Source organism: Juglans regia, chromosome 9 (assembly GCF_001411555.2).
Source record: "Juglans regia cultivar Chandler chromosome 9, Walnut 2.0, whole genome shotgun sequence".
Classification (NCBI taxonomy): Eukaryota; Viridiplantae; Streptophyta; class Magnoliopsida; order Fagales; family Juglandaceae; genus Juglans; species Juglans regia.
Genome location: NC_049909.1, coordinates 883,491 through 896,948, shown reverse-complemented (window position 1 = coordinate 896,948; position 13,458 = coordinate 883,491). Strand labels below are relative to the sequence as shown.

Here is a 13,458-nt window from a genome sequence, read left to right as displayed (position 1 = left end):
TGTTAGATGCACCGTGTAATTTGTCCTTTGTACACTTTCTTTGATTATGAATGAAGGTATTTTCTATTATAAAAATATATATATATATATATATATTTGCCAACAAGCTCGTACAGACCTCGACTCTACAGCTTGTAAGCACACTCTTATTTATTTATATATATATATATATATATATTGTAATATACACATGATATATATTAGATTAATATATTTATTACAAATTTAGTTAGACTCGGCTCATGTACAAGCTAAGCTCGAGTCGAGTTTTGAGATAATTGAACCCAGCTAAGACAATATAAACTTTACCCGAACTCGACTCGAACACAGCTCTAGTAGAGTCTTTGGACAACTTACAACCTTAGTCTCAACACTGTTAGCTTGACTGAGTATACAAAGGAATCACAAGATCCCGAGTCTACAGCACTGAGAAAACAGATTTGTACATAACAGAGTATTTGAATTTTGAACTAGTTTGTTAGGATAAGTTTATTTGCTTATCCTTGTATATTTTGAATTCCATCTGTAACTGCAGCACGAGTACTCTATAAATATACATGTCTTCAAGTGAGTAAGGTATTAAAACCTACTCCATCATAATATTTGTTTTATCTTACATGGTATCAGCCAGTAGCACGGCTCACGCCTGATCCTTTCTTTTCTCAACACTTCCGCAAATTTTTTTTTTCCTTCCTCATAATGTCTTCCAGTTCAAGCAATACTTCAAATATGCCTCACTCCAATGTAAACATTCATGCCACTTCTCAACCTGTTACTGAAAAGTTAACTGGTACCAATTTTATGGCATGGAGTATGCAGTTCATGGCTTTCCTCAATAGTCATGATCTTATTGGCCATGTTGATGGCACCATCACGGCTCCTGCAGAAATAATACAGGATGCCCCCAATCCAGCTTATACAATATGGTTCCGGAAGGACAATTGTGTCAAAAGCTGGATTCTTGCTTCTATTTCAGAGAAATTAGTTGCTTCTCTGTATGGAACTAAGACTGCTAAGCAAGCTTGGGATTCTCTCCAAACCCGCTTTGCTTCAGCTTCCAGGTCACGAGTTGCTTTACTCAAGCGACAGCTTCAAACACTCTCTCAAGGTAATAAAACCTGCACTGCCTATATTGATGAAGCAAAAGCTCTAGCTGATCAATTAGCAGCAGCTGGCAAACCCATGGATGATCAAGACCTTATTGCTCACTTACTGGGAGGACTCAAGGTAAATTACACTCCATTCATTACCTCATACACTCTTGCTACTCGAGATAATGATCTTACCTTGGAAGACTTTCAAGCTGAACTACTCAGCTTTGAGGCTCTCTTAGACAGTCAACAGCAAACTTCTCAAGATACTCACTACGCCTTTGCTGCAAACAAATCAAAAGTCCCAACCTTTCATAAAAAGTTTCAAAAGCCAAGTCTGTCCAATAATTCAAGACAGCCTCGACCTCCAACCACATTCAACAATCGTGGTTCCAGTTCTGTTCCTCAGCAATATTCTCGATCACAAAATACTTCATTCCAAAGGCCTACTTGCCAAATTTGTGGTAAAATAAATCATATAGCACTTGATTGCTATGAAAGGTTCAATTATGCATTTCAAGGTCGAATACCTCCTGCTGAACTTGCTGCCATGGCCAATGAAACCAACACCACACTTGACAATCAAATATGGTATGCTGACAGTGGGGCTAATGCACACATCACCAGTAATGCAGCAAATCTTACTACTCAGCATCCCTTCGAAGGCACAGACATGATCACAGTTGGCAATGGCACAGGTTTATCTATTCAAAATACTGGACAAACTTCTCTTCTCCTTGACAAACATTCTTTTCAATTAAATAACATTTTGCATTGTCCAGATGCATCTGTTAATCTCTTATCAATCAACAAATTTTGTGTGGACAATGATTGTTATTTTGTTCTTACTGGTACCAATTTTATGGTACTATCACTTTGTAAGGGAAAAAGTGGACTATCACTTTGTAAGGGAAAAAGTGGTAAATAAGGATATTCAAGTCTGTCATGTTTCAACAGAAGATCAAATAGCAGATATATTTACTAAGGGACACACTGCTCTAAGGTTTAAATTTCTTCGGTCCAAACTAATGATCTGCTTGCTGCCCATCAGTTTGCAGGGGGGTGTTAGCTTGACTGAGTATACAAAGGAATCACAAGATCCCGAGTCTACAGCACTGAGAAAACAGATTTGTACATAACAGAGTATTTGAATTTTGAACTAGTTTGTTAGGATAAGTTTATTTGCTTATCCTTGTATATTTTGAATTCCATCTGTAACTGCAGCACGAGTACTCTATAAATATACATGTCTTCAAGTGAGTAAGGTATTAAAACCTACTCCATCATAATATTTGTTTTATCTTACAAACACTTTCCCATGTGAAAATATATAGCAAGGTGCATGGAGGGTTGCTGAATGAAATCAAAACTCAAATTAGATATATATTGACCTTATTATCCGTACATTTTAATTCATTGTTAGGTATCCTGAAGTCATTTTTTCATCAAATAATGCTAGCTACTCATAATAAATTTGTAGGACTCTGCATGCAGAATACTCTCTTATATGCCCCCAATCATGTGATCTCTCATTCCTCCAACATACTCCAGACACTATAAGAAAAATGGACTTTTGTGAATAGTTGCAAATAGTCATTTCCCCTCAATCCCATGTGAAAATAGCGATCGACCGTCTAACGGAAGAAAATGAAAACCATAAAAAAACCTTGTATAGTTGTTATCCGCACACGTTAATCATATACTGAAAACCGAGTCAATCTCTAATCTGATAGTGATGCTCCTCTCAAACACCCCATGTATGTAAATCATTCACCAAATAGGGTCATATATACGAACGCCAACTTAATTCACATGCACCGATCGAGAATCTAAAGCCAAGCAGCAAGATCATGGCGCCTCAAAAAAAGCGAGGAAAGGAGAGAATTTGCTTTATGAGTGAGAGTGAGGAGTCTGATCTAGATGATATAGAAACTGGGGTCACCGAAACTTCTTCTCAGAGTACTTGTTGCATCTACCGTCTCCCTGAGACGCTCGTTGAGATCAACGACAAGAAATGGTTCCTGCCTCGCGTCGTCTCCATCGGGCCTTACCACCGCCATGAGCCTCGCCTCGAGGCGATTCAAAAGCACAAGCGACACTTCCACCGCCTTTTTCTTTCCAGGGCTAATAAACAAAAGGAGGATTTGATGGAAATCGTACGCCCACTTGAAGCAAAAGCCAAAGGTTATTACTCAGAAAAGATTAGATTCAGTAATTGCACGCCCGAGGGGAAAAACCCGTTCCTCGAAATGATGATTCTTGATGGTTGTTTTATATTAGAATTGTTTCGAATGCTTGAAAAACCGAGACTGCCGGAGTCCAATGACCCTCTGACCCCCGTGGCATGGGCAGTACCACATTTCTATGGGGATCTTCTTCTTCTCGAGAATCAAATCCCCTTTTTTGTTCTGGAAAAGTTATTTGAAACTTCCAGAAAACCTCACGAGAAAGATTCTTTGTCCATGCTCGCTTTGAGATTCTTCAATAAGGCAATGCAAAAACCGGCCATGGAGAAACTCAGTAAGAGGAGCGGAAAGCTTAGTGATGACATTTTGCATCTGCTGGACTTGGTTCGGAAAACTTTTATTACCCCCGATCTAGATGAGCCACCAAAGAATGAGGGAAAATCAGGAACCCCTGTGATTTACTGCATCTCGAAGCTCCTCAAAGCTGGGATTAAGATCAAGTTGCGTGAGGCGGATAGCTTCTTGGCTGTAAAATTCAAGAAGGGTGTGATTGAGATGCCCAAAATAACCCTTGATTATTTCATGAAGTCTTTCTTGGTGAACTGCCGGGCATTCGAGCAGTTGCAAAACAGAAGGTCCAAGCACATCACAGTTTACGCTTATTTCTTGGACTGCCTTGTAAACACAGCCAAGGATGTCGAGTACCTTTACGAACGTAAAATCATTGACGGTTATCTCGGGAAGAATGGAGAGGCCGTGCTGTTCATCAACAAATTGGGCAAGGAGAATGATGTTGAAACCGATCAGTTTTATTTGTCCAAGTTTTTCAATGACGTGAACGATCATTATAAGAACACGTGCAACGTGCAACTGACGGGGTTCAAGCATAGGTACTTTAATACGCCATGGTCATGCATTTCGGCATCGGCTGCCTTTGTGCTTTTAGTTTTAACCTTTTTGCAGACCTACTACACCATCTACGCTTATGTGCATCCTAAATAATGGGCCTGGGCCTTCTCCTACTCGATCCCTCTGTTACGTGCATGCACGTTTTCCATGATCACCAGCTACGAAGGTGTTGAGTTGGTAAGCTAGCTGCTCAAGTTGTACGTGTGCTTGATTAATTTAAGGATTGTGTTGTCTCTTTCACGGCCTGGCCACTCGTAACCAGAGTATAATCAGTGGTTAAGTTTTTGTTTTCGGTTGATTGATCTTTACTTGTAAGCCTTAAATATAAGTTATATAACCTGCTACTGGTTTGGAATAAAATTAAAGATTTGAAGTTCTTATCTGAACGCTGGCCTGTCATTATTGGATGTTCAAGCATCGTCGAATACCTTTTGTCATTCTTTTCTTGAAATTTACCGCGTCTCACACCCCTCGTCTGATCTATACCCCAACCCCCCATCATCTCCTCTCTCTACGTGTGTGTGTGTGTTGTGTGTATATATATATATCTTTTTCTCTCTCTGTCTATAAGTAATCTATTTATGTCTACTTTTTTTTTCGATTCTTGTCCTTGCAACGCAGTAGACTCTACGTCACTGCTTGTTGCTATATTATCACCACCACCGACAATATTAAGTAAATTCTCATCCGTTATTAATAGTATATTTAATGAAATTCGAATATGAAATTTGTTAAGTTTTGATGTTGTGAATTGTTGAGAATATACTTAGTTTATTATGCTATTAGAGTGTATTGAATATAAATTTAATATTCAAGTGTTAGTGGTGGGTATTAGCTAGAATTAATCTATGTTTATATCACTCATGTTATATGGTTGAGTGTAGACCTTAGTTACGTTGAAATAATAAGAGAATAAAAGTCGGTCTACATGTTGTCCAGCAGCATGTTTGCAATCTAGAAATTTGAGATTTATCACTTTTGAAGGATAATCTTTTAGAACAAGTCTAAAATGTTATTAAGGATTGCGTGAAAGTTTAGAGTTAAGTGAGATCATTCTTAATGTAGAAGCTGATGGATTATAATAGCTTTGAAATAGGTTCTGAGTGACCATAGGCGAAAGAATATCGTGTGAATATTTTGATTAGAAATCGAGATAAGTGGCTCTTTAATTTTTTTTTTATAAAAAAAACTGTTGGTTTTTTTTTTTTTTGAATGGTGCACTTAGGTATTATATTACAAACTTGTGTAAACTTTGGATTTGTGCACATTCTTATGCTATTTTGCCTCTACTTAGGGGATTTGTACAAATTTTGTAATGGTTGGAATGTTTGAGAAATATTATTTGGCTTATTAAATTTGAAAGTTAAATGTGAGCATGTTATTTATTTTTGAGCCTATGATATAAATGTCTTTATGACATGTTTGGCATCTCTCGTGGTGTGATGTCTTCATGGCATGATAGTTTTGTGGTGTATTGATGCTCTCGTGGCATGATGTCGTTGTGACATCTTTGTGGTATATTGGTGATTTCCCTATTATCATGTGGCATTGAATATGATATTTGACTGAACATGTTGTTTGAGATAAAATTGTATTGCTCACATTATTTTTATTGAGAACTTAGTCACTCTCTTATAGCCAAGAAAATTGTCAACTCCCACACCCCTATTAAACTGGTACTTATTGAGCACATGTCAGCTCACCACTTTATTTTACATATTTTTAAGAATTGTAGAAAGTTTCTTCTTTTGAGGTGATAGCCTTTTAGCCAAAAACTCCAGAGTGGACTTGGTTTTAGTCAATTGAGGTTGGAAGTTTTGGTGCTCGATGATTTTGTTGCTTGAAGATGGTTTTGGTTGTAGAGAGAGCTTTCTTTATGGTCATATATTAGTTATTTTATAGTTTTTTTTTTGTCAGATTATCTGTATTGTAATTATTTAGAATTTAATGACTCTAGCCGGACTTGTGAGTGGATTTTTTAGACTCATTGTATTATAGTTGTGAATAGTTTGGAGTTTGTGTATTTGATATATATTTGTAAACATGGAGACAATCTTAAAAATATAGACAGAACTTTGTCTGTTTATGGTTTTGGGTTTGGGACATTATTACAGTCTATAATTTTTTTTATCACTCAGAAAATTATTGTAAAGGTAATAATTAAGGAAAGAGTTATGTTACGTACAGTCTCTATCGGTGGCTTGCATGCGCATGAAATGGATGTTTATGTCATTTTCCCTATAATTGTGGTCAAATGTCAAAAATACCCTCCACTTTATCTTCCTCCCTCAATCAATGCGACACGTCAACCTAAAGTGGTCTTGCGTTTGAGTGTAATAGATCTCTACCGTTTGAGTTTCCTTTGCATCTCCTCCACCACTGTCGACATGTATAGTCTCATTCGAAGCAGTTGAGTGCTCTGAAAAAACATCTCGTCCTCCAAGAACAGATGCTTAAAAGTAGATCACTTCAAAGATGGATCCGGTTGAATTTCTTTCTGAAATTTTAGTCTCCAACGAGAAACACTTTGAGTTCTCATTTGTAAAAGAATCATTCCAATCTTTCCCATAGGTAATTTCCCCATCAAGACTATCATAACAACGATCTTGCATTCTTGAACTAATATATCCATTTGAAAAATCATTTTGAATATCAGGAGATCCAGGTCTAAATTGAATAGTGTCACCATCACTAGCCGAATCCAGATAGCAAAGGAGATTATTTGGACCTTCATGCGACTCTTCCTTTGAGACATCAGGATGAAAAGGAGTGCGATTTGAATTCGGACATTTCTTAATGTGATGATTTCTTTCCATGCAACATGAACACGGTCGTCCAGCAGTGGTGGAGGGTATTTTTGACATTTGACCAAAAACATTAGGCAAGTTAAATGCTTGCCTACTCCACCATCTAACGATTAATACACATGCTTCTTCTGATCCTCATCATGAATCTCACAATTTTTTTCTGCTATGCAAAAAGTGTAAATTCCTCTATTGGCTCTTAGGATTTCGCCCATTTTAAACTAGTTACTTCTTAGGATAAATTTTTGCCAAAAATAAAATAAAATTAAATGATTAGAAAAATATAGAATTTATAATATAAAAGAAAAAATAAGGACTGACAAATTGAAGATTAAAAAATATAAATATAAATATAAATATAAAAAAAAAGTAGGAGAGTAACTAAAACACATGAGAAAAACATAAAAGAAAATAAACATGTAAGCTGTAAATCATATGTTCCGTGCATAAATGTATATGCAAGTGTGCAGGTGGAAGGAATGGCAAATTGGTAATGCGGGGCAGCTAGATTTGGCAGAGACGGCCTGGAGGCGTGTGAATAACACACATGCCGGCACCCACGCATGTGATTCATGCATTTATTGAAGAATTTGGGGATGAGTTAAACTGAAAGAGGGCGACAAAGAAGAACTTGGTGGGGGCAGCACATGTAAAATGGCAGAAACCCCCAGCGGTCCAAGCGAAACTTCTTAAAGTATATGATGATGTGGCTCAGATGATTAATATCATTGGCCGAAGTAAAAGTTAGTTAGTTAGTTAGTTAGTTACACTCAACTTCTTCTATAAATAGACTGATGTAAGCAATTGTAATTCAATTCAATCCATTCAATACATAATCAAAGTATACATGACTCTGTTCTATCCTCTCTTTTTTGCTTACTTTCATTTCTTGCATCAAGATTTCATGTCTTGATTCAGATTTTATCATGGTATCAGAGAAATCTGATTTCTTTGCTTAGTCTGATTCTACGTGATCTCTTTTGAAATGACGAATTCAACTCCACCAATTCCACAGAATGTGGTTGAAGATTCTTACTACTTGCATCATGGAGAGAATCTTGGTTTGATGCTTGCTAGTATCACAATAGTTAAATGGAGGCAATTATTCTTTATGGGCGAGAGCTATGTCCAAAGCACTCAGTATAAATAATAAAATGGGGTTTGTCAATGGAACCCTAAAAAAACCTGCAAATACATTTGATCCAAAGTTTTCAGCATGGGAATGGTGCAATGATATGGTATTATCGTGGATAATCAATTCAGTCACCAAGAACATAGCTTCAAGCATTCTGTATATTGATGTAGCAGCAGATGTTTGGAAGGATCTACAAGAACGTTTCTCACAGGGAAATTGACCCAGAATTTTCCAATTAAAGAAAGCCATCAGTTTTTTAACTCAAGAACAACAATCGGTTAGTGATTACTTTACACAATTAAAAGCATATTGGGGTGAATTAGCCAATTATCGCCAATTGCCACAGTGTACGTGTGGAATAGTTAAAAACTTTCTAAAATTCCAGCAAGAAGAGTACATTATGCAATTTTTGATGGGATTAAATGATTCATTCACCAGTATAAAAGGACAGATTCTGTTGTTAGATCCTCTACCATCCATGACTCGAGTATTTTCTCTTGTTGTACAAGAGGAAAAATAAAGTGAAATCAAGATCAACTCTGCCCCGAGTTTTGACTCTATTGCTGCTATGAAAACAAAGATTACAAAGAATGGCAATACCTTCAATAAACAGTCATTGTGCTCGTAAGGATAGACCCATATGCAGTCATTGTGGATATGTGGGTCACACCTTAGACAAATGTTATAGAATCCATGGGTTCCCACTAGGATTTAGATCCAAGAAATCCAATGTTCACTCAGCAAATCAAGTATCTTCTTCTCCTACAGTTCAAGAAAGTAATGATGTTCCACAATTCTTGCCTTAATCAATCCCTCTCTCAAATCAGTACATAAAGCAAACCATGTCTCTACTTTGTCTACTTGTAACGCCCCGTACACGAGGGTCCGGAGAGTTAACTCATGTCACTTAAAAATCATTTTCCTTCCACATAGTACATATTCTAATCCTTCCCAATCGCACAAAATACTCATATATTTATATCAATTACTCCAGAATAACTATTCTAAGACGATACAAAATTTAATATAAACATCAATCTCCCAACAAATCACATCATCAGAGCACAACAAGCTTACTGAATGAAAATCCTCAATACCCATATAAACCTTCTATGCTTAAACCATCATTCTTAACTCTTCTCACCCATGCTCCATATCCTTGATCCTCAACTGAAACATTCAAATCATCTGAAAAATATTGTGGAGATAAGGGGTGAGTTATCAACAACTCAGTAAGCAGAGAACATATACTAGCATGTAAACATGAGCCTTTTCAGAAAGTTCAATATGCAGAAACAAAACATTTTATTTTTATATGCAGATCTCAGAAAACGTATTATCAGAAAATCAGAAACGACTTTTTAAACATTTCATACTCAAGTCAACAATTCATATTTGAGGATCCATTTCATATTCAAAAACACTTTGGCATAACATAACTGAACATATTCATCTTTTCATATCATATCATATACCATGTTTAACCCCCGTGGTAGGGTTGTGCTATCCCCGGTGGCCAAACCAGGCAGTATCATGTGGTGAACTTCCCCTTTTTCAATCTCGGAGCCCCGAGTGTGCACACAGGAAAGAACACGTAAAAAGACCACTTTGTTTCCAAAGTGGGTGCACTCATATCATATCATGGTGGTACCAACCATATCACGTGAACAGTATCATCATATCAGAACCATATTCAGAACAGATAAGTATGCCAAAGTTTTATCATATCCATATCATATCAAAACACGTGCGAAACATATTCATATCATTTCTATTTGATCAAAAACAGATCCATATCATTTCATATCACATGCATAAAAATTTCAATGATATCATATTCGCTCTTTTGTATATTTCAGAAACATGTCAAATATTGCTCATGTCTACACATTTCATGTCAAACATTTCTTTTCTCTTTCATACGTATCTCATGAGGGAATGCAAAACATATACTGAGGTTGTTTTTCATTTTTTTTTCTTTTTAAAACAACGTGCACATTTTTACAAATCAACCTCAGTTCACTTCTTTTTATGCAAATCCAGCATAGGAACCCCGCTTACTTGGACGACTTAACTTTTCCAAAAATTTCCTCAAAAATCTCGAGTCGACTATAAATCGTCACCTATAAAAATAATTACGTAATTTCTGTAAGTTTCCAATAGATCACATATGTCGATATTTAAGCCTAAGCTTCTTAAATAACCTATTTTAAATTTCTCAAAACTTAAAACCTTCATAATCCCAAAATATATCATTACTTCATAAAATCACCAATATCCACCACAACCCATGTCATACACAAAACACCAATATTTAAACCCGAACAGCCAACAAATCTCATAGTCTAAACCAATCATACTAACAACTCCATCACCCAATCCAATCAACCCCGTTACTCCTCGGACTCAATCCGGCAAAACCAATCAGCAATTAAATACAGTGTAATGTGCTAGTGCAAAAATACATTAAATTCACGAGAACTCTTTGAAAAAAACTTACATTGCTATATAATGATTTCCGAAGGATCACGAAACTGTAAGAAGTGGCGGCTCAGCAACGTAACAGTGTAAAATACATTGTGGCCGTGGGTCTCAAAAATCAACTTTTCAACGGAGACAAACCAAGACCCAAAATTGATAGGGTAGGGCCTAGAGAGGTCGGTGAAGCCAATGGTGGTGGTGGTTTGCCGTGGGTGGCGGCGCAAGGGGTGTTTTAGGCCAAAAATGCACAAATCGGAAATGGACTTGGTGGGGCTTCACCGGTGACGGATCGGAGCCGGGGTTGGGTCCATTGGGTAGCTGGGAGGTTGGGGATGAAGTGGTGAAGAGATGGTGGCCGGTGGTGGCGCGACGGCGGCGCGCGAGCACAAAGAACGCCGCGGCTTCGTGGGGTGCGTGCGGGCTACCGGCGGCGAGGTAGGGGCTGGGATTTGGGGGGTGAGGTCGCCGGCCGGTGGGGGAGCTAGTCGGCTGGGCGGTGTCGCGCACGGCGGCGCGACGGCAGCGGGCTGGGTGAGGAACGGCTGCACGGCGAGAGAGAGAGAGAGAGAGAGAAGAACTCGCGCGCGGGGAGGAAGACCAGGAGGAGAAAAAGAAAAGAAAAGAAGAAAAGAAAAAGAAAAGGAAAAGAAAAATAGAGGGAAAAGAAATGAGGTCCAATCCTCACATCTTGGGTCATAAAAATGATCCAACGGAAACGATTTTAAAACTGCAAGTGAAATAAAATAATTCAAACACAGTGATTAAATTGAAAATAAATAATTAAATCCAACAATAAGTTAATTTAATTCGAGAAGAAATTTAAACACATAACAATAATTAATTTAAAGAAAGCACTTCAAAAAATAATTTTCGTAAACTAAAAATCATAAAAATAGTCTAATTAAAAATCCAATAATTTTAAAACAAGAGAATAAATTCTGAATCAATAAAAATAATTCATTCATTAAAATACACTAAAATACGGGGTGTTACACTACTGATGTGCCTAGTTCATCTGGTTTTCTTCCAACACCAAATATTCCATATTCTGAAAATATTTCAGGTAAAACTTCTTCAGTTTTTTCTCTTTCAGAAAATATTGTTATTGCCTCTGTCAATTCTTCAACTATTCATTGGATTATTGACACTGGTGCCACAGACCACATGGTCTGCTCCATCAATTTCTTTTCTTCTATTAAATCTCATGTTTCTTCATCTGTCAAGCTGCCAAATAACAATCTTGTTTCGGTTACTCACATAGGAACCGTAACTCTATCCAATGATTTGAAATTGCATAATGTTCTTTGTGTCCCTTCTTTCTCATATAATCTCATATCAACAAGTAAATTGATTAAAGACATTCACTGTTGTCTTATTTTCATTGATTTGTGTAGGGCCTATCTACATGGAAAACGATTGGCATGGGTGAAGAAAAAGCTGGTTTATATGATCTCTTGCAAAAACCCTCGGTTGATTCATCATCCATTGCTCTCTCAGTCAATAAAGAATTTGATCTTTGGCATTATAGATTAGGCCATCTTTCCTTCTCTAGAGTAAAAGCTCTCAATATATTTGTACCAGACATTACAATTTCCAATTCTTTTCCATGTACTATTTGTCCGTTGGCAAAACAGAAATGTCTTCCATTTGAACACAGTAATAACACTGCTTTGGATCCATTTATCTTGTGCATTGTGATATATGGGGACCATTTTCAGTTGCTTCCTTAGATGGTTCTAAGCTCTTTCTAACAATTGTGGATGACTTTTCTAAGTGCACTTGGGTGTATCTTATGAAACAAAAATCTCAAACTAGACAATACTTGCAATCCTTCTTTTCCCTTGTTGAAAATCAATTCAATCTCAAAATTAAATGCATTCGAACAGACAATGGGGCTGAATTCAATATGCCTGATTATTATTTAGCTAAAGGTGTGATTCATCAAAGGAGTTGTGTTGAGAAACCATAGCAAAATGGTGTGGTGGAAAGAAAACATCAGCATTTGCTGAATATTGCTAGATCTCTTAGATTTCAGGCCTCATTACCATTACTGTTTTGGGGTGATTGTATTTTAACAGCAACACAATTAATCAATCTAACTCCCACACCTTTACTAGGTAATAAATCACCATATGAAGTTCTTCATTCATCTCCTCCTTCTTATAATCATTTAAGAGTATTCAGATGTCTGTGTTTTGCATCCACTCTTGCCCGAAACAAATCAAAGTTTGATCCCCGAGTCAAAAAGAGTGTTTTTATTGGATATCCTTTTGTTGTGAAAGGATATAAATTGTGTGATCTTGAATCTCATACAACATTTCTATCTCGTGATGTGGTATTTCATGAGTCTATTTTCCCTTTTTCATCCATAGACTCAAATTCTTCTTCTGATATTGATCATTTTCTGGTACTGCCCAACATCATTCCTGAAACATCAATTTCACATATTACATATAGCATTCTGCCTATAGACTTCTCCTCTCTTGATTCTAATACTTTAGATTCAAACAATTCTTCTTGACCCTCATCTCCCATTCCTTTATCTTCATCTCCCATTCCTTTACCCTCATCTCCCATTCCTTTATCCTCATCTCCCATTCCTCCTCGACAGTCCACAAGACAAATAAAACAACCCAGTTATTTGCAAGATTATCATTGTCAACTAGCTTTGACAGAAAACAACCAAGCTTTTCTTCAATCTTCTCAACCGGATTTCATGGCAGACAGTTCTCAAGGTACATGTTATCCTCTTTCTAATTCTATTTCTTATCATAAACTCTCACCTTCTCATAGATGCTTTACCTTGTCAATTTCTTCTCACACTAACCAAAGTCATTTTCTCAAGCCATAAA

General features: G+C 36.9%; 1 protein-coding gene across 1 annotated transcript; it reads left to right on the top strand.

Moving 5' to 3' along the window:
• Positions 1-2,599: 2,599 nt before the first annotated feature.
• Positions 2,600-4,572, top strand: LOC109012819 (UPF0481 protein At3g47200-like). The gene is made up of 2 exons (XM_035693774.1): positions 2,600-4,276; positions 4,381-4,572. Exons 1-2 carry the CDS (start codon positions 2,942-2,944, stop codon positions 4,399-4,401), a joined length of 1,356 nt encoding a protein of 451 aa, XP_035549667.1. The 5' UTR covers positions 2,600-2,941; the 3' UTR covers positions 4,402-4,572.
• The last annotated feature ends 8,886 nt before the right edge of the window (positions 4,573-13,458 follow it).